The sequence below is a fragment of the Chiloscyllium plagiosum genome, chromosome 2 (assembly GCF_004010195.1).
Source record: "Chiloscyllium plagiosum isolate BGI_BamShark_2017 chromosome 2, ASM401019v2, whole genome shotgun sequence".
Lineage (NCBI taxonomy): Eukaryota > Metazoa > Chordata > Chondrichthyes > Orectolobiformes > Hemiscylliidae > Chiloscyllium > Chiloscyllium plagiosum.
This window is the reverse complement of record NC_057711.1, coordinates 1,798,731-1,820,438: the sequence shown is the minus strand read 5'-3', so window position 1 is coordinate 1,820,438 and position 21,708 is coordinate 1,798,731. Positions and strand designations below refer to the sequence as shown.

The window sequence follows — 21,708 nt, the reverse complement described above, 5'->3', positions numbered from 1 at the left end:
AGATGGAGGGATTGTTCCGAGCAAGTCAGAGCAAAAGACAGGGAATGTGAAAGAGAGAGTGATCAGAGAAAGTCAGAGTGAGAATGAGAGTGTGAGGGAGATAGTAAAAGGGAATGGGAGAGAGAGTGATCAGAGAGAGTCAGAGTGAGAGTCAGTCAATGAGAGAAAGAATGAGAATCAGCATCGTTTGTAGAAATGTCAATGGCCAGGGACATAGGATTATGGTAAAATGGGGTAAGTTTAAAGGAGATGAGGCTTTTTACACAGAGGGTGTTGAGTGCCTGGAATTCACTGCTGGAGGAGGTGGTGGAGACAGAAACAATAGCAATGTTTAAGGGGCATTTGGACAGATCCATGAATAGGCAGTGAAGAGAGGGACACGGACCACAAAGGGGCAAATGGTTTTTAATTTAGAAACACATCACATGTCGGTACAGTCTTGGTGGGCTGAAGGGCCTGTTCCTGTGATGTACTGTTCTTTGAGAAAGAGACAGAGAGAGAGAAAGAGATAGAGAGAGATTGACCAGAGAGAGTCAGAGTGAGAGTTAGTTAGAGGGAGAGAGTTAAGGCAGTGACAGAGAGAGAGTGATCACAGAGAGCCTGAGGGGGACACACAGTCTGTGCAGACTCTCAAAGGGAATGAGGGACAGGCAGTAAATGTTGGCCCAGTCAATGATGCCTGTGGCCCCATGAGTGAATAATGAAAAAGGAATGTAACACTCCCCTCAAGGGGAGGTCTGCAGGAGGCACCCAGGGTGCCCAGCCCCCACCCTGCCTGTCATACAAGGGAGGTATGGGTGATATGTAGGCAACCCCTCACCCTCATTGAGGCTCTTCATTGCGCAACTAATGACTACTTAATGGCCAATAGGATTATCAGAACATACGTCGTAGGATCAGAAGCAGGCCATTCAGCCCATCAAGTCTGCTCTGTCATTCAATGAAATCATGACTGATCTGATGATTCTCAACTCAATTTCCTGCCTTTTCCCCATAACCCGTGATCCCCTTCCGGTTATAAAACTGTGTCTGTCTCAGCCTTGAACTTACTGATTGACCCAATCTCGACAGCCATCTGCGGGAAAGAATCCCACAGATTCACTCCCTTCTGAGGGAAGAAATTCCTCCCCATCTCTGTCTAAAATCGGCTGGCCCCTTATTCTGAGATGATGTTGTTTTGCATACGGGCCTGAATTCGGGGAGTTCAGGTTGGGACGTGGGGGAGGGTGTGAGTGAGACGCTCAGGCCTCAGGGTACCACCCTCACTGGTCTCTGTTCCACTTCGGTCACCTTCCCCATTGTGGTGCCCCTCAAGGTGTTCCCTCCCAGCTGAGCTTCTCAATCAAGTCCCCTCAGCACCCAAATCCAGCCAGATCTCAGTACCGAGGCAGTGACACCCAGCCCACTACACTCCACCCTTCATACTTACCTCCTGGATATGGAGATTCCAGATCCAGGAAGTCACTGTAATCCCAGTCCACGCCATTGCTACAGAAGGCACTGCTGGGTCTACAGGACCACTGGCCAATCAGAATGGCCAAGATCTCATGGAGGCGGGACTTTATCCCTTGTGAGTGGTGAAAACCCCACCTCCTGCTCCTTCTGGCTGTGGGGGTGACATGGAGCAGGAGTGTGATCCCTGTCAACAGGGATACTTGAGTGGTATGGTGGCTCAGTGGTTAGCACTGATGCCTCACAGCACCATGGGCCCGGGTTTAATTCCAACTTCAGGTGACTGTCATGCTAAGTTGTCCTGTAGTGTCCAGGGATGTGCAGGCCAGGTGAATTAGCCATGGGAAATGCAAGATTATACAGGTAGGGTAGGGGAGTGGGTCTGGGTGGGATGCTCTTCAGAGGATCAGAGTGGACTTGATGGGCTGAATGGCCTGCTTCCACACTATAGGGGTTCTCGAGCTAGAGAGGAGGATGATTGACAGCACAGAGAGAAACAGCTACCGGGCGAGTCAGAGAGAGACAATAAACAGAGATAGATGGAATGTCAGAGGATAAGAGACAGTGAGTCTAATAGGAGGTATTGGGGCACTAGATATAGAATCAAATATTACAATCTCAAAGGTAGCAACTACTGAATTACTCCCTGTATCACACTCTACTGAGTACAAAAATAAAAGGATACATGTGGTTGGAGAGATGGTGAGGAGGAGGGGGGGATTTAAAATGAGCCATTATTACCAGTTTTGGAGGCAGTTGTCTTTGTGACTGGAAGCTGCCTGTGTCCAGTGGCATACCACAGAACTCAGGGCTGGCTCCCTTGCTGTTTGCTGTTTGCATTAACGACATAGACACGAATGTAGGAGGTATGATCAGTCGGTTCACAGGTAATATGAACATTCACCCGAGGTAAAGCCTCAGTCTGCAAGACGATGTAGACAGGCTGGTTAGATGGGCTGAATAAATGGAATTGAATTCTGAAAAGTGTGAGGTGATGATTTTTGCGAGGACAAACAAAGCACATTGAATGATAGGCCCTGAGGAGGTTCAGTGGGAGCTTGGTGAGCATATCCCTCGATCTTTGAAGGGAGCAGGATGGGTAGATGAGGTAATTGAGAAGGGCCAGGGGATACCTGCCTTTATTAGGCAAGGCAGTGAGTATAAGAGCAGAGAGGTGGTGATGGAGCTGGATATAATGTTAATTAGGCCACAGTTGCAGTACTGCCCATAGATCCGATCACTGCACTGCATGAAGGATGTGATTGCACAAGACAGGATTCACCAGGATGTTACCTGATTCAGTTGTGAAGAGAGACCAGATAGGCTTTCCTTAGAGCAGGGAAGGCTGAGGGAGTCTCACAGGAGCAGGCTACAAGAAACAGATGGATACTTGGAATTCTGATATTATAGAGAAAACCTGTCTTCAAGAAAGGGCAGGAGCAACAACTCCTGGTACAGCTGTCATTTTTGTTTTACTCATTCAGGGGATGGAGAGTCGCTGGCCAGGCCAGCATTTATTACCCACCCCTAATTGCCCAGAGGGCAGTTAAGAGTCAAACATATTGCTGTGGGTCTGGAGTCGCATGTAGGCCAGACCAGGTAAGGATGGCAGTTCCATTCCATAAACTACATTAGTTAACCAGATGGGTTTTTTCAACAATCGACAATGGATTCACGGTCATCATTAGACCCTTAATTCCAGAATTTTATTGAACTCAAATTCCATCATCTGCCGTGGCGAGATTTGAACCCAGGCCTTCGGAACAATACCTGGGTCTCTGGATTCATTGTTTAGTAATAACACCACTAGGCCTCAGTTCCCCCTAATGTGAGGTTGAAACTTGTGGATAGCCCAAAGATTATGAAGCAGGGATTCTGTATTGCAGTGACATTAGGTCTTCAGAAACATGAAGGGAAACAAAGATCAGGAAAATGGATTATTTACATGGAACGTGGCCTGTAGCTGAGGTAATCCTTTGTCTGTCTCTCCCTCTCTTCATGAGGCTCCTTTCTGGCAAAGGCATCCTTTCCTCCAGAGAGAATTGCTAGACTGTTTGAGGGCTCCCCTGCCCATTGCCCTCCATCTTTGTCATCACCTGCAGTTGCAGGCCCTATTTCACAGGCCTTTCAGGTGAGACAAGAGGATCATTACAGAGAAGCTCACAGTATTGGTTAAAGAAAAAAGACTCAAGCTTTGGGGGTTGGGGGAGGGGGTGGGGGGGAGAGCTTTTGTTTTAGTAACATCAAATTACACTATAAGGGGTTGCACTGGAGAAGAAAAGATTGACCATTTGCACAACAAAGGGTATATCCAACCCTCCCCCTCCAACCCCAACCAATCAGAGAGTAGTAGAGAAGCAAATCTCAGAAGTACAGCAACAGCAAGGGCCCAATATTAATTAGGCCCAAATCAGCCTAAGGGGTTTACAGGGAACAGAATTCAGGTGAACCTTTCTGCTGGGGGACAGCCAACTCAACAAGAGAAGGGGCAGGTGTGGACTTAGTTTAGACGAACGCATTGTGCAAGAGGTATCAGTGGGAGATTGTTGCAATGATAAGTGTTGTACCTCCAGTAGTGCACTTTTGGTAAAGGTCAAAGACAGGCCACTGGAGAAGAAAAGATTGACCATTTGCACAACAAAGGGTATATCCAACCCTCCCCCTCCAACCCCAACCAATCAGAGAGTAGTAGAGAAGCAAATCTCAGAAGTACAGCAACAGCAAGGGCCCAATATTAATTAGGCCCAAATCAGCCTAAGGGGTATACAGGGAACAGAATTCAGGTGAACCTTTCTGCTGGGGGACAGCCAACTCAACAAGAGAAGTGGCAGGTGTGGACTTAGTTTAGACGAACGCATTGTGCAAGAGGTATCAGTGGGAGGTTGTTGCAATGATAAGTGTTGTACCTCCAGTAGTGCACTTTTGGTAAAGGTCAAAGACAGGCCAGGATTGAGAGTTTTCAAAGGGCCAATTTGACAAAGCTGAGGTGTGATGTGTTAAAAGTGATTTGGAGAGAGGCATCAGGAGGAAATCAGGGGGTCAGACCAGAGGGAGGTTTCTACAGAGGAGATAGTGAGGGTTCAGGACAAATATGCTTCCACAATGAAAGAGGGTGCTGTGGGGGGATTCAATGTCCACTGACCTGCTCCCACTCTGAATCCCTGGTTGTTATGGAGTGTACAGAGTAAATCAAGACAAGAAAAGGGCTTTTTCTGGTGCATACTGAAAGCTGAATCCTGCAGAAAGCTGACAACTGGAGAGACCATTTTGTGATTCTGATGGCGATCGGGGTTATGGGGAAAAGATAGGAGAAAATAGAGTTGGTCCAGGTATGATGGGCTGAATGGCTGATTTATTCGTACTGTAACAAATCGGTGCAATTTCAAGGGTGAGGCTGGAAAATAAAGCTAAATGGTGTTTTAGAAATAGATAAAAGGCAAGATAGCAACCTACAAAGGAGTAAGGTCCTGTTGAGAGACGGTAAAAATAAACCAGTGTGTGGAGGAGGAAAGTGTGAGCATAGTTTTTAGCAAATATTTTCTGATTTGAAAGAGGGCGATAATGTAGATAAGGAGAAGTGTGAAATATTGGATGCATTAAACATGGCAAGAGAGGAAATATTACATTTAGCATCTTTGAAGAACAATGAAGCATCAGAGCTAGATCCTAGCTTATTAAAGTAACCAAAGGAGGGATTAGCTGGGCCGATAGTAATCCAGTGGCATTGTCATTAGATTAGTCATCTAGAGCCCTAGGCTAATGAAACCTCGATTACCCAAAGGATACGGGCAGGGAGTATTTCGTTTGGTTAAACAAATACTGGATAATCAAATGCCAGATCACATAGTTAGCCAAGCATCGAGACCTTGCAATCTCGTTTGGATAACCGAAGTTCCTCTGTAAACATCCGGAATTTCAAACAAAGTTGGCTGCTGATATAATCACCATTGTTGATTGTCTTTAAAATCCACCTGGTTCACTAATCTCCTGTTGTTGCCTGAGTCTGTGACTCCAGAGCCACGGAAATGTGATTAACTCTTAACAAATCAGGATGGGCAATAAATGTTGGCCCAACCAGACCCCATGAAATAGTATTCAAAAAATGTTGTCAATTTTCAATCCTGTCTGTTTACAGGTGTAGTGTCAGATGGCCAGAGGACAGCCAACACTGTACTATAGTTGAAATTGAGAAACCATGTAATTACAGGTCAGTCAGCATACAGGTTGTAGACCTGATAGAAATTTATAAGATTGTGAGTGGCATGGATAGAGTGGAAAGTATGGGGCTTTTTCCCAGAGTACAGGGGTCAATTACCAGGGGACACAGGTTCAAGGTGCAGTGGGGGGATTTTAAAAGAAAAGTGCAGTTTGCAGATGATACCAAGTTGGGTGGGAGGGTGAACTGTGACGTGGATGCAGAGATCCTTCAGCATGATCTGGACAGGCTGGGTGAGTGGGCACATCAATGATAGATGCAGTATAGTTTGGATAAATGTGAGGTTATTCACTTTGGAAGCAAAAACAAAGCAGACTACTACCAGAATGGCTGTAAATTGGGAGAGGGCAGTGTGCAGTGGGACCTGGGTGTCCTTGTGTCCCAGTCGCTGAAGGTGCAGCAGGCGGTAAAGAAGGCAAATGAAATGTTGGCCTTGATTGCGAGAGGTTTCGAGTACAGGAGCAGGGATGTGTTGTTGCTGTTATACAGGACCTTGGTGAGGCCACACTTAGAATATTGTGTGCAGTTCTGGTCTCCTTTCCTGAAGAAGGATGCTCTTGCTCTCGAGGGACTGCAGCGAAGGTTTCCCAAGCTGATTCCAGGGATGGCGGGACTGATGTAAGAGGAGAGATTGACTAGGTTAGGATTGTTTTCGCTGGGGTTCAGACGAGTGAGAGGGGATCTCATAGAGACTTATAGGACTAGATGGGTAGACGCAGGGAGGATGTTCCCGATGGTGGGTGCATCCAGAACTGGGGTCACAGTCTGAGGATTTGGGGTAGACCATTTAGGAAGGAGATGAGGAGACATTTCTTCACCCAAAGAGCGTTGAGCCTGTGGGGTTCATTACCACAGGAAGGAGTTGAAGCCAAAACATTGAATGTATTCAAGAGGCGGTTGGATATAATACTTGGGGCGAATGGGGTCAAAGGTTATGGGGAGAAAGCGGATTAGGCTATTGAGTTGGATGAGGAGAAAGTGAGGTCTGCAGATGCTGGAGATCAGAGCTGGAAATGTGTTGCTGGAAAAGCGCAGCAGGTCAGGCAGCATCCAGGGAACAGGAGAATCGACGTTTCGGGCATAAGCCCTTCTTCAGGAATGAGGAAAGTTCACCTGCACCTCCACACACATCATCTATTGCATCCTCTGCACCCGGGGGAGGGGCGTCGGAAATGCGATAGGTGGAAAGAGGTCAAGGTGAGGGTGATAGGTCAGACTGGGGTGGGGGCGGCGAGGTCAGGAAGAAGATTGCAGGTTAGGAAGGCGGTGCTGAATTCGATGGATTTGACTGAGACAAGGGTGGGGGGAGGGGGAATGAGGAAACTGGTGAGTTGGATGATCAGCCATGATTGTGATGAATGGTGGAGCAGGCTTGAAGGGCTGAATGGCCTCCTCCTGCTCCTATCTTCTATGTTTCTATGCGAAAGGCAAGTTTTTCACATAAAAGCTGGTGAGTGCCTGGAACGTGCTACCAGAGGAGGTGGTGGAAGCAGACACAAGAGCATCATTCGACAAGCACCTGGATGAACACATGATTAGGGAGGGAATAGAGGGACCCTGGAAGTGAAGACAGTTTTACTATGGACAGGCAAAATGTGGTGGCACAGACTTGGAGGGCCGAGGGGCCTGTTCCTGTGTTGTATTGTTCTTTGTTCTTCTTTGATGAGTATTTTGTAAAGATTCTGAGGGACAGTTTTAAATACAAGATACAACAGTCACCTTGGATTTGTTAAGGGGAATTTCAGTCTCACTAAATGTTTTAGTAACGAGGGGTATCGACTGATGGGCTGGTCTACATAAATTTTAGGAAGATTATTGGCAAGGTGCCATATAGTAATCTGGTCAGAAAGGTAACATTTCATGGAATCTACTGAAAAGTGGGATTCAATGGTAGGATGTAGAGGGGTAACGTTTGGCAGTGTTTTTGTGACTGGAAGTGTGTTTCCAGTGGGGTTTGACAGAACACAATGCAGGGGCCCCTCGTCTTTGGTGTTTCGATCATCAATGAGTTGGACTCACACGAATGACGAAGAGGTTTGCAGATGAGGTTTTAGAAAATTGCCACATGGTCAATAGTGACAAAGAAAGCTGTAAGCTGTAGGAAGATATCAACAGACCGAGCGAATGGACATTAAAGTGGCAAAGAGATTTTAATTTGGAGAACTGTGAAGTTATAGGATTGGGAAAGGGATACAGAGCTAAAGAATTCTGATAAATAAAAGCAAGATGTGGGAGGGTGGAAATCAGAAATAAAAACATAGTCCTGGAGAAACTCAGCAGTTTCCGCAGATGTGGTGAGAGAGAAAGAGAGCGAATGTTTCAGTCTGACATGCTCGTTCTGAAGCGGAATCATATTGGACATGATTGAGTTGAATCGAATTTATTGTCACGTGTACCGAGGCACAGTGAAAAGCTTTGTCTTGCGAGCAACACAGTCAGATCATGGAGTTAAGTCGCATAGATAGTAAATAATAGATAAACAGCGGCAAAAACAAAAACACAGGTACAGGCGAATATGAAGAGTTCGTGAGTCCATTCAGTATTCTAGCGACAGGGTAGAAACTGCTTCAAAACCGGCTGGTGTATGTGTTCAGGCTTCTGTACCTTCTCCCTGATGGTAGAGATTGTAGATAAACATTGCCAGGATGGGATGGATCTTTAAGGGGACCTTAGAGTAGAACTTGCAGGAGTGGTGTTCCCATGTATCTGCTGCCCTATTCCTTCTAGATGGAAGTGGTCATGTGTTTCGAAGGTGTCGACTAAGGATCTTTGGTGAGTTTCTGCAATGCATCTTGTAAAACGTATACACTGCTATCAAAAGCTGGACAAATTCAACCCAGCCCATTCCCGCCCCATCAGTTTACTCTCGATCATCAGTAAAGTGATGGAAGGTGTTATTAACAGGGCTATCAAGCAGCACCTGCTCAGCAATAACCTGCTGTGATGCCCAGCTTAGGTTCTGCCTGGTCACTCAGCTCCTGACCTCATTACACCCTTGAGCTGCCTTTGAGCGTCGGTGGGGGAGGGAGGGGATGTTTGTGGGTGTGGTGCCAATCAAGCGGCTGCTTTGTCCTGGATGGTGTTGAGCTTCTTGAGTGTTGTTGGAGCTGCCCCCATCCAGGGCAAGTGGGGAGTATTCCATCACACTCCTGACTTGTGTCTTGTAGATGGTGGACAGGCTTTGGGGAGTCAGGAGGTGAGTTACTCGCTGCAGTATTCCCAACCTCTGACCAGTTCTTGTCGCCATTATATTTAACTGGTAAGTTCAGTTGAGTTTCAGGTCAATGGTAAACCCCAGGATGTTGTGGGTAACACCATTGAATGTCAAGGGGCAATGGTTAGATTGTCTCTTGTTGGAGATGGTCATTGCCTGGAATTTTGTGGCGAAAATGTTACTTGCTTAGTAAAGTACCCTATTGGACTCCTGCAGAGCTGTCCCGGAGCTGGGATGACTGATATCCACTAACCACAACCATCTTCCTCTGTGCCAGGGATGACTCTAACCAGTGGAGATTTTGCCCCCAAAACCCATTGATTCAAGTTTTGCCAGGGCTCCTTGATGCCACGCTCGGTCGAATACAGCCTTGATGTCAAGGGCTGTCCCTCTCCCCTCCCCCCTGGAATTCAGCTCTTTTGTCCATGTTTGACCCAAGGCTGTAATGAGGTCAGGAGCTGAGTGACCCTGGGGGAACCCAAATTGGGGGTCACTGAGCAGGTTATTGCTGAGCAGGTGCTGCTTGATAGCCCTGTTACTGACCCCTTCCATCACGTTACTGAGGATCGAGAGTAGACTGATGGAATGGTAATGGGTTGGGTTGGATTTGTCCTGCTTTTGATGCACAGGAGAAACCTGGACAATTTTCCACATTGTCGGGTAGATACTGGTGTTGAAAATGTGTTGCTGGAAAAGCGCAGCAGGTCAGGCAGCATCCAGGGAACAGGAGAATTGACGTTTCGGGCAGACGCCCTTCTTCAGGAATGAGGAAAGTTTGTCCAGCAGGCTAAGATAAAAGGTAGGGAGGAGGGACTTGGGGGAGGGGCGTCGGAAATGTGATAGGTGGAAAGAGGTCAAGGTGAGGGTGATAGGTCAGACTGGGGTGGGGGGCGGAGAGATACTGGTGTTGGAACTGTACTGGAAGAGCTTGGCTGGGGATGGTTTTCTTTTGGAAGAGAGGAACCGTTGAGAGATTTAATTGGAATGTGTAAAATCAAGGGTATTCCTGATCAAGTGGATTAGTGGGTTGTAGGGATCAATGTAATCAAAATGGTCAATAACCAAGGAACATTGATTTTAAGGAATTAGCAGCAGCATCAGAGTGACGTTGAGGGGAGTGGAGGGGAATTTTCTAGGGACCTGGAAGTAATTGCCTGAAGGATGTTTGAGACAGAAATACAAAAATTATTTTTTTAAAATGTTTGATAGTCACTTGAAAATCCATAACTTTCATAAATCTCGACCAGGAACTGAGAGAAGTGAGATTAAATAGCTAATTATTCAGCAGGGACATGATGAGCCAAATGGCCTCCTCTGTGTTGTGCATTTCCACGGTTCTATGATTGTAGCAGAATCCTTTCTCAATTTATTTCACTGCTGTCTGCAGACAACAGCTGAATACATGCTCTTCCTGTTTGTGCCCTGCTTTCTGCAGCATTTGTTAACAGTGAGAGATGGGGGTTTGCGAGAGAGAGGGAGAAAGAGAGTGAGAGAGGATGGAACGAGAGAGGTGGGGGAGAGAGAGAAAGGGAGACAGTACCAGAGACAGATGAGCGGGAGGGTGTGGGGGACAGAGTGGGATAGAGAGAAAGGTTGGGGAGTGAGAGAGAAAGAATGAGATAGAGAGGGAGAAAGAGAGAGAGAGAGAGAGAGATTGGGTGGAGAGAGTGTGATTGAGTCAGGGAGAGCGAGCACAGCAAAAGATTACCCAGTGTATCTCTGCTTCACCAAACCACAGAGGCTACCCGGCAGTGCAGACTCAATGGCAAAGAGTCTCTGTGATGCTATATGACTCTCATTCTACGACACTTTCCTCCAAGCTCAACTCATTCCTGGCCAGCCCTGAAGCAGTCCTTATAAGGGTTGGTGAAGTCACCCAAAATCTAATTACGGGTGGCTACACTCAGGGCTGGGGCAGGAGGAGAAGCCCCTTCCACTTTATCACATAACAGCAGGAACAGATTGTTTGGAGATTGTCTCATTTTGCTGCCCAGGGAGATTTGCCAGAGCTGCTCGAGAGGATTTAAACTGTTAAGGTGGGGGTGGGGGAGCGTGGACTAGGGAGTGGGACCCAGGGAGATAGTGAGGAAAGAGATCATTCTGAGACTGGTACAGTCGATAAAAGAAGCGAGTCAAACAGAGCAGGCAGGGACAAAGCAGAGAACAAGGTAGGACTGATAAATTAAACTGCATTTATTTCAATGCAAGAGGCCTAACAGGGAAGGCAGTTGAACTCAGGACTCAGTGTTAAAGGGTTAGATGGAGAGGAATTTGTTAAGTTAATATTAGATATTAGATTCCCTACAATGTGAAAACAGGCCCTTCAGCCCAAACAGTCCACACCGACCCTCCAAAGAGGAACCCACCCAGACCCATTTCCCTCCAACTAATGCACCTAACACTGTGGGCAATTTAGCATGGCCAATTCAGCTGACGTGCACATCTTTGGACTGTGAGAGGAAACCAGAGCAAACCCATGCAGACACGGGGAGAATGTGCAAACATGTGTGTACAAGAAAATTTTCTGATTCAATATGTGGATTGTACTGACTAAAGAAGGTGCAAAACTCGACTTACTCTTGGGAAATAAGGCAGGGCAGGTGACTGAGATGTCAGTGAGGGAGCACTTTGGGGCCAGTGACCATAATTCTATTCGTTTTAAAATAGTGATGGAAAAGGATAGACCAGATCTAAAAGTTGAAGTTCTAAATTGGAGAAAGGCTAATTTTGATGGTATTAGGCAAGAACTTTCAAAAGCTGATTGGTTGCAGATGTTCACAGGTAAAGGGGCGGCTGAAAAATGGGAAGCCTTCAGAAATGAGAGAACAAGAATACAAAGAAAGTATATTCCTGTCAGGGTGAAAGGAAAGGCTGGTAGGTATAGGGAATGCTGGATGACTAAAGAAATTGAGGGTTTGCTTAAGAAAAAGAAGGAAACATATGTCAGTTATAGACAAGTTAGATCGAGTGAATTCTTAGAAGAGTATAAAGGAAGTAGGAGTATACTTAAGAGGGAAATCAGGAGGGCAAAAAGGGGATATGAGATAGCTTTGGCAAATAGAGTTAAGGAGAATCCAAAGGGCTTTTACAAATACATTAAGGACAAAAGGGTAACTAGGGAGAGAATACGGCCCTCAAAGATCAGCAAGGCAGCCTCTGTGTGGAGCCGCAAGAGATGGGGGAGTTACTAAATGAATATTTTGTATCTGTGTTTACTGTGGAAAATGCAATAGAAGATATAGAATGTAAGGAAATAGATGGTGATATCTTGAAAAATGTCCATTATACAAATGAGGAAGTGCTGGAATGTCTTGAAACATATAAAAGTGGATAAATCCCCAGGACCTGATCAGGTGGCATGCGGCTGATGCAGCTACCACCACCACGCTGATTGATGATGTCACTTCTGCCCCCATCATGGCCACTCCCACAGCCACTTCTGGCCCTCACATCATTGCCGATGCCACACGCTCAGTGACTTCCGCCACCCCTACTGCCGTGTCTGCCACCACTTCCGCCCCCACCAGCGCCACTCACCTGCATTCTGCTGACACGCCCCCCACAGACCCCACTGTCACTATCCCCACCCCCCAGAACCCCGAGGGGAACACTACCCCTGCTCATGACTCTACCCCCATTCCCCCCACCATCACACCCACTCCAGGTACTGGCTCCGACCCCACTCCCAGCTCTACACCCACACCAGCTCCCAGCTCCCGGGCCAGCGACCATAATTCTATTCGTTTTAAAATAGTGATGGAAAAGGATAGACCAGATCTAAAAGTTGAAGTTCTAAATTGGAGAAAGGCTAATTTTGATGGTATTAGGCAAGAACTTTCAAAAGCTGATTGGTTGCAGATGTTCACAGGTAAAGGGGCGGCTGAAAAATGGGAAGCCTTCAGAAATGAGAGAACAAGAATACAAAGAAAGTATATTCCTGTCAGGGTGAAAGGAAAGGCTGGTAGGTATAGGGAATGCTGGATGACTAAAGAAATTGAGGGTTTGCTTAAGAAAAAGAAGGAAACATATGTCAGTTATAGACAAGTTAGATCGAGTGAATTCTTAGAAGAGTATAAAGGAAGTAGGAGTATACTTAAGAGGGAAATCAGGAGGACAAAAAGGGGATATGAGATAGCTTTGGCAAATAGAGTTAAGGAGAATCCAAAGGGCTTTTACAAATACATTAAGGACAAAAGGGTAACTAGGGAGAGAATACGGCCCTCAAAGATCAGCAAGGCAGCCTCTGTGTGGAGCCGCAAGAGATGGGGGAGTTACTAAATGAATATTTTGTATCTGTGTTTACTGTGGAAAATGCAATAGAAGATATAGAATGTAAGGAAATAGATGGTGGTATCTTGAAAATGTCCATTATACAAATGAGGAAGTGCTGGATGTCTTGAAACACATAAAAGTGGATAAATCCCCAGGACCTGATCAGGTGTACCCTAGAACTCTGTGGGAAGCTAGGGAAGTGATTACTGGGCCCCTTGCTGAGATATGTATATCATTGTTAGTCACAGGTGAGGTGCCAGAAGACTGGAGGTTGGCTAATGTAGGGCCACTGTTTAAGGAGGGTGGTAAGGACAAGCCAGAGAACTATAGACCGGTGAGCCTGACCTCAGTGGTGGGACAGTTGTTGGAGGGAATCATGAGGGACAGGATGTACAAGTATTTGGAAAGGCAAGGACTGATTAGGGATAGTCAACATGGCTTTGTGTGTGGGAAATCATGTCTCATGAATTTGATTGAGGTTTTTGAGGAAATAACAGAGGATTGATGAGGGCAGAGCAGTGGACTTGATCTATATGGACTTCAGTAATGCGATCGACAAAATTCCCCATGGGAGACTGGTTAACAAGGTTAGATCTCTTGAAATACAGGGAGAACTAGCCATCTGGATACAGAACTGGCTCAAAGGTAGAAGATAGAGGGTGGTGGTGCAGGGTTGTTTTTCAGACTGGAGGCCTGTGACCAGTGGAGTGCCACAAGGATCGGTGCTGGGTCCAGTACAATTCATCATTTATATAAATGATTTGGATGTGAGCATAAGAGGTATAGTTAGTAAGTTTGCAGATGACACCAAAATTGGAGGTGTAGTGGACAGCGAAGAAGGTTACCTCAGATTACAATAGGATCTTGACTAGATGGGCCAATGGGCTGAGGAGTGGCAGATGGAGTTTAATTTAGATAAATGTGAGGTGCTGCATTTTGGGAAAGCAAATCTTAGCAGGACTTATACACTTAATGGTAAGGTCCTTGGGATTGTTACTGAATAAAGAATGCAAACATATAATAGAAAGCGGGCTACACCACCAGTGCTTCATTTGGAGACTCACTGAAGATGTTACCTCATATGGTGATGAAACGTCTGAAAATGAACCTTCCTCCATCCAGACAAATTCTCTTCCCTGGGGTGGGGGAGTCCAGAACTAGTGGGCATAGGTTTAGGGTGAGAGGGGAAAGATATAAAAGAGACCTAAGGGACAACTTTTTCACGCAGAGGGTGGTGCGTGTATGGAATGAGCTGCCAGAGGAAGTGGTGGAGGCTGGTACAACTGCAACATTTGAAAGGCATCTGGGTGGGTATATGAGTAGGAAGGGTTTGGAGTGATATGGGCAGGGTGCTGGCAGGTGGGACTAGATTGGGTTGGGATATCTGGTCGGCATGGACAGGTTGGACCGAAGGGTCTGTTTCTGTGCTATACATCTCTATGACTCTCTGACTCTAAGTATCAATCTTTCCCCAGTAAAGTTGCCTGTTGACTTCTGACTATACAATCCTCTCGGATAGCTCTTCTGTACTCTCCTATCCTTCCCAGTCAGCTGTTGGCAACATTTTCATCGGTGAGTCACATTGAATGTCACAGCAGACCCAATGGGCTGAATGGCTCCTAGGTCTCATGGTCTAAGGGAGCAGGTTCAAGTCCCACTGCAGACACTTAAACACAACATTGAGGCTGACACTTTGACTCAGTACATTAGGAAAGTTGCTCTGTCGTACATTATGTTAAGGTTCTGTCTGCGCACTCAGTTGTGGTGAGGCAGTGGTGTAGTGAGTAATGTCATTGGATTAATAATCTAGTGTCTCAGGCTAAAATTCCAGTAATAATGGTTCAAATGCTAGTAAGGCAGATGGTGAAATTTAAATTCAGTAATGGTGACCATGTGACCACTGTTGATTATTGTAAAAACCCATCTGGTTCACTAATGCCCTGTAGCAGGAGTGGGGAGTCTGCTGTTCTCACAATGATGTGGGTGACTCTGAAATGGCCAGGCAGAGCACTCCATTGTAAAAACATAATGAAACCAGACAGCCCACCTTGCATCGATCTGGGCACTGGAAAAGACAATGGCAGAAGCAGCCGTGTCGAGTCACAAGGATGTCACAAGGAATTAAGGGCTACGGGGAGAATGCGGGTAAGTGGAGTTGAAATGCTCATCAGCCATGATTGAATGGTGGAGTGGACTCGATGGGCCGAATGGCCTTACTTCCGCTCCTATGTCTTATGATCTTATGATCTTATGGAGTCCGCAAAACCCTCGTTTGTAATGAACGGGGGTGGACACTTAAACAACTAAACATCTCAAGGAGAGGACAAGGTTGACAAAGCTGACAGGAAGAATTAGTGCTTGTGATCACAGTTACAGTCGTGTGGGTGGGTTTCCAGAAGTACTGTGAAGGAGTAGGGAGAAAGGGAGAGAGAGAATCAGACTGACAGAGTACAGGAGAGATAGGTGGAGAGAGAGCTAGATAGAGAGAGAGAGAGAGAGAAAGTTTGGAACAGGGCAGGAGTGAATGATGCAGGAGTTGAGGGAGAAATATACAAAAAAATGTGTAATACTTCAGGGATTGGAAGGGGTGACGCAGAGGGACTGAGGAACAAGGGTGGAATTTGACTGATAGGGAGAGAGTGAAGACTGACAGAGCCAGCAGTGATAGGCAGAGAGAGGCAGTGTGGGGTTAGGCAGGTGTTAGGAAGCCTGTTGCTTATGGTGCACTTGGGGAGGGCAATGAGGAACCATTGGCAGGTGAGGAAGGTGCAGATGAGCACAGAGAGAGAGTGAGGATTCTGGCAGTACAGTGTACACTCTGCAAACTGTAACTCAGGTCCTGGGTGGCAAATGTCCTTTTCACCTGCACATGAAGGTGCAAACAGCCCGTCAGAGACTGGCTAGAATCATAACGGGAGCAAATGGCAGATGTGGATACACAATGGTAATTCATTCTAACACTGTCAATCTATCTTCATTCCAGTCTTAGTATCTAAACGAGGGACCTGTAAAGCTTCCTGCACCTTTTTAAAGTGAAAGTACACTGTCTGTAACAAATGCTCCCAGGACAGGGACAGCACGGGGTTAGATACAGAGTAAAGCTCCCTCTACACTGTCCCCATCAAACGCTCCCAGGTCAGGGACAGCACAGGGTTAGCTACAGAGTAAAGCTCCCTCTACACTGTCCCCATCAAACACTCCCAGGGCAGGGACAGCACAAGGTTAGATACAGAGTAAAGCTCCCTTTGTTTCTTTAAACAGAAAGTCACAAAACATTTAAACAGCCCCCGTGGGAACACTGTAACCAAAGACAAATGAAGGAATCAGAACCACTGTTTGGAGTTTTGAAACATCCCGGCTGGTGTGCGGATGAGCACCATGTACCCCGTCCCTGGGAATCCCGAGCGCAGACACTAACACGAAGGAAGGGTCAACAGTCAGGAACAGTGACTCCCTCCACATCCCTCCACCTGTTCTAGACCTCGGCACAGAGCCACAAGAGCACCCTGTGTATTCAGCCCAGCCACCCCCATCTCTTGCTGAGAGGATGGAGCTGACTCAGAATCAGCCAGATTCAGAATCTTTAAATGATACAATCTAGAAAGAGGCTATTTGGCCCACTGTTCCCATTCTGGCCCTCTGAAAGAGCTATCGTTGAGATTTACTCTTTTTTTTTGTGACAATCTGAAATCTGTGCCCTTCGGTGACTAATCCTTTAGATTTGGACATCCTTTGGGCCAAGGGTTTGGAGATATGAGAAGTCAGTAACAAGTTGCCTATGCTGATTGACAGGGTCTGAACAACTGCAGCCAGAGGAACAATCCAAGCTCCCTGCACAGCTCCTGCCCTCCCAAACCAGCACAGGACAAAGCCCTTCCTACACACACACACACACACACCTGAAGGGTTTCCCTGTCTACAGTCTGATAGGGGTCACTCTGTGAAGGCCTGGGCATGAACAAAATAAATTAACCAACAAATAACCAACCCAACTATTACTCCAAAACCATTCATTCTTTTGAATGACAGTCACAGAGAGCGACAGCACAGGAAACCACCTTCAATCCCCTCCAATCAGAGACAATCATCTAACTTCTCCAATCCCACTTTCCGCAAACTGGCCCAGAGCTCTGTAAGTCTTGAAGAAGGCAGCTCACCCCCCACCTTCTCAAGGGGCAACTAGGGACGGGCCAGCCAGAGACTCTCACATCTCAATAAAAAAATAAAGTGCACCTTGAAACACTTCTTCAATGCGATGAGGGTTTTCTGCCTCTCCCAGCCACACAGGCAGCGACTTCCAGACTCCCACCACCCTCTGGGTGAAAATGTTTTCTCACAGCCCCCCACTGAACCTCTTTCCCTTTTCCTTCAATCTAATAAAGTTAACAAACCTGCTTTTAATCTTCTTTGCTCCAGTCTCTCCACACAAGCCCATCCCTGGTGCCTCGATCTTGTTTGAGATCTTGGAGGTGATTGGTCAGCCCAAGTCCCCTGACTGACTAACCCGTATTCCTCTCCTGAAGACATCAACCCTTTGTTGATGGGTGGTTGGGCAGTGTATCATTCTTCATTTACACAGTGACTGAATGGGGAGGGCTGGTTGACAATGGAAGGCATCACAATTAGATATAGTTCTTCGGGATAAAGGGATCCAGGGACATGGGGAGAAAGCAGGAACAAGGAACTGAATTAGATGATCAACCACGATCGTGTAAAATGGTGGAGTAGGTTGGAAGGGCTGAATGGCCTACTCTTGCTTCTATCTTCTACAATTCAATGTTTCACCTCATCCTGCTTACTACATAATCTCTTCCTGTCCTACAACTGTCTAAAGAATGGCACAATTCTCAAACTCTGGCCTCTTGTCTACTGTTGGTGGCCGTGACCTCAGATGCTCAGATGCAAGTTCTGAAATTATGTTCCTATTCTCTTTGTCTGTTTACTGCACTTGAAGACACTCCCTGTTCTGACAGCCCCACTAACAGACTTGATATCCAATGCAGAAAACGCTGTGTAAAGCAACTTAGGATACCTTGTAACATTAAATGGATATATAAATGCAAGTTGTGGTTCAATGCTGTTCACCACAAGGAGGCTTTAGCTAAAATGTCCACAACGGAATGAGTTAGCAAATGCCTATTGAAAAGATGACAAGATTTTTAAACATCACCCTCTGCCAAGATATAGGTCAGTTTTAGCAACGCAGTAACGAGTGAGATTGTGAGAAATACCTGGGGGTGCTGGGGGCTCTTTCTTGTGGGGATGGTGGAAAAGGTCCAAGTTCACCGTTGGAGGTCTTTTGGGTTTTTGAGGTGGGGCCCCCAGAGTCCATGGAGCGGGCAGGGCTCTCCGTTTAGGGGCATTCGGATCCTTTGGCCTTTCCTCAGTCTCTTGACTCTGCGACTTGTTGAGGAATTGGCTCTGCAGTTTCTGGACATTGCTGGTCCCAGGGGGCGAAGCAGAGGCCTCTTCCTGTTTGGGTTTTGGTGGGAAGTTCTTCAGGCCACTGGGCCTCAGGGGCTCACTCCTGTTCTCGTTGGTTGTGGATGCCTTGTCCTCTCCGCCATGACTGAGAAATCTCCCTCGCTCACTCACGGGTCTGAGTGACTTCACACCAAAGGCCCCATCCCCTCTCCCAGTGCTTGTCTCCTCTTTGCTGACGCCTTCCTTGTTTTCTCTATGTGTGCTGCTGGCTTCATTCCAAGGTTTCAGCCCTGCAGGTGGTTTGGAGAATGCAGGCTTCAAGGCCCTGTCTTCACCCACATTGCCCGAGTGGCTATTTGGGGGCTTTGGGAACTGGGATTTGGGGAAAACCGGCTTAGATTCATGGGAGGTCACGGGATTCAACGGTTTGGAAAATGGAGACTGTTTGGAAAAACCTGGCCGGACTTCATTTTCCTTTTGTGAATCAGCCGAGTCCAGCGTAGGCCTCAGTCCAGTCTGAGGCTTTGGGAAAGGAGCCCTCTCGTCTTTCTCGGCTTTCTGAGCACTGAAGGTATTCAGGGATGGTTTAGCCCCCAAAGTGGACTTTGGGAACACAGGCTTGCAATCATTGGCTTCCTTGTTGAGTCCCTCAAACTGAGCTTTCAAAGCTGATGGTTTGGGAAAAGCTGTCTTCTCCTGGAACGGTTTGGGTGCGGCCTGGTTGGATTTCTCGCTGAAGGAGCCTGTCGCTCTGAGGGTCTGGAACTTGGGAGCGGCGGAGGTTTCGAATCCAGCAGCCTTGCTGGCCACTGAGGACTTGTCCCCTTGGAGTGAGGATTGGGGAGTGAACCTGGCAGGCCGAGAGCCTAGGGAGGATGTCTCCTCCGCAGACTTGTTGCCAAACTTCGCCATCAGAGCCTTCACGTCGGTCTTGCCATCCTACAGAACACGCCAGGAGAAAAAGGAAAACTCGGTGTTAGGTTTGTGTGAGAAGGAGTTTAAGACAAATGAGGTTTTCTTGGTAGCTGCCAAGAGTCTCCCTAATTGGTTCATAGCAAAAGCGTGACATTTTCAGTTTCCTGTCATTGTCGCAACCACCTGACCTGACCTTCCTTTGCTGTGGTCTCAACAAGCTTTGCAACAATAAATGCATTAGCAAGGTGTTTGCATGTAAGCCAGACTTACAGTCAGAGACCACAAGTAAGAGATAGGGGCACTTCCTTCTGTCTACATATCACATTACGAGATCATTAGAGGAACCAGTCAGCAAATTGAAACTATGGGGTGTCACACACTCCACAGCCCAGAGAGGCTCCATTATTTCTGTGACAATCAGGTCTATTCCATGTCTGGGCACATGTGAATGACAGTACAATTAAACCAATAGCACTCAATACTGTAGCTGTGCAGCGATACTCAGGTTAATTGGACACAGGGGCCGTGCTCACATCCAGCAGCAGCACTGTGTTCCAACTTGTTATTTTCATTTATTTGTTCATGGGAGGTGGATCTTTCTGACTGAGCCAGAATTTGATTATCCAAAGGGCAGTTGAAAGTCAACCACTTGGTCCGGATTCACATGTGGATCTCCCCTCTAGGATCATCCTGATTTCACCATCTTCCATAGTGAGATTCAAGCCCATGTCCCTCAAGCATTAGCCTGGGCTTTAGGATTACTAGCCCAGTGACATCCCTGCCTCCCCTAAGTCATTGTCCCTTGAGAAGGTGCTGGTGAGCTGCCTGCTTGAGCTACTGGTGTATGAATAGGAAGGGTTTAGAGGGATATGGGCCAAGTGCTAGCAAATGGGACTAGATTAGGTTGGATAGTTGGTCGGCATGGATGAGTTCATAGAATCATAAAATGCCTATAGTGTGGAAACAGGCCATTTGGCCCAACAAGTTCACAGTGACCCTCTTAAAATTATTCCACCCAGTTGGACCGAAGTAGGTCTACCTGAGCTCTATGTGCTCAGGTAGACCTACAATGCCCTTAGTGTCTTGAACAATATTTATCCTTCAATCAGCATAGAATCCGATTCTCAGGTAATTAATAAGTGACTGTCTGTAGGGAGCTGGCTGTGCACAATTTAGCTTCTGAACTTCCCACATTGCAGAAGTGTTTGCACTTTTCAAAAATACATCTTTGGCCTTCCTGGGTAAGGTGAGAGCGGAAAAATTTAAAAGAGACCTAACAGGCAACTTTTTCACGCAGAGAGTGGTGTGTGTGTGTGAGCTGTCAGAGGAAGTGGTGGAGGCTGGTAGAATTACAACATTTAAAAAGCACATGGATGGGTATATGAATAGAGGGATACTGGCCAAATGCTGGCAAATGGTACTAGATTAATTTAGGATGTCTCTGGTTGGCATAGATGTGTTGGACCGAAGGGTTTATTTCCATGCTGTACATCTCTATGACTCTATAGCTGCAAAGGACTTTGGAATATTTGAGGTGCCATATAAATAGAAATCTGTCTTTCTACTTTTGTGTGTGTTTTCTCCGTGCACTTGTTGCCCCGAGATTTGAACATGGACTATTCAAACTATTTGAGTTCACATTTGGTGCTGTCTCATTCACCGAAGGCAATAGCCCATCCCCCAGATATTGGACAGTCCACATCAGATATGCAACAATACTTAACCACATCCAGGGTTGGTCTGGAATGTGGTGAATGACATTTGCATCACTCAGATACCAGACAATAGCCATCTCCAACGGGAGAGGGTTTAACCATCACTCAGATACCCAATACTTAACCACATCCAGGGTTGGTCTGGAATGTGGTGAATGACATTTGCATCACTCAGATACCAGACAATAGCCATCTCCAACGGGAGAGGGTTTAACCATCACTCAGATACCAGACAATAGCCATCTCCAACGGGAGAGGGTTTAACCATCACTCAGATACCAGACAATAGCCATCTCCAACGGGAGAGGGTTTAACCATCACTCAGATACCAGACAATAGCCATCTCCAACGGGAGAGGGTTTAACCATCACTCAGATACCAGACAATAGCCATCTCCAACGGGAGAGGGTTTAACCATCACTCAGATACCAGACAATAGCCATCTCCAACGGGAGAGGGTTTAACCATCACTCAGATACCAGACAATAGCCATCTCCAAC

General features: G+C 46.6%; 1 protein-coding gene across 3 annotated transcripts in view; it reads right to left on the bottom strand.

The window, feature by feature from the left end:
* The window catches only part of LOC122556423 (FYN-binding protein 1), a 202,196-nt gene that overhangs the window by 130,405 nt on the left and 50,083 nt on the right, over positions 1-21,708 (bottom strand). For all 3 annotated transcript variants that reach the window (XM_043703060.1, XM_043703074.1, XM_043703066.1), the window contains exon 2: positions 18,386-19,517. In XM_043703060.1, coding sequence (XP_043558995.1) covers positions 18,386-19,517 — 1,132 coding nt within the window. The remainder of the gene's footprint in view (positions 1-18,385; positions 19,518-21,708) is intronic.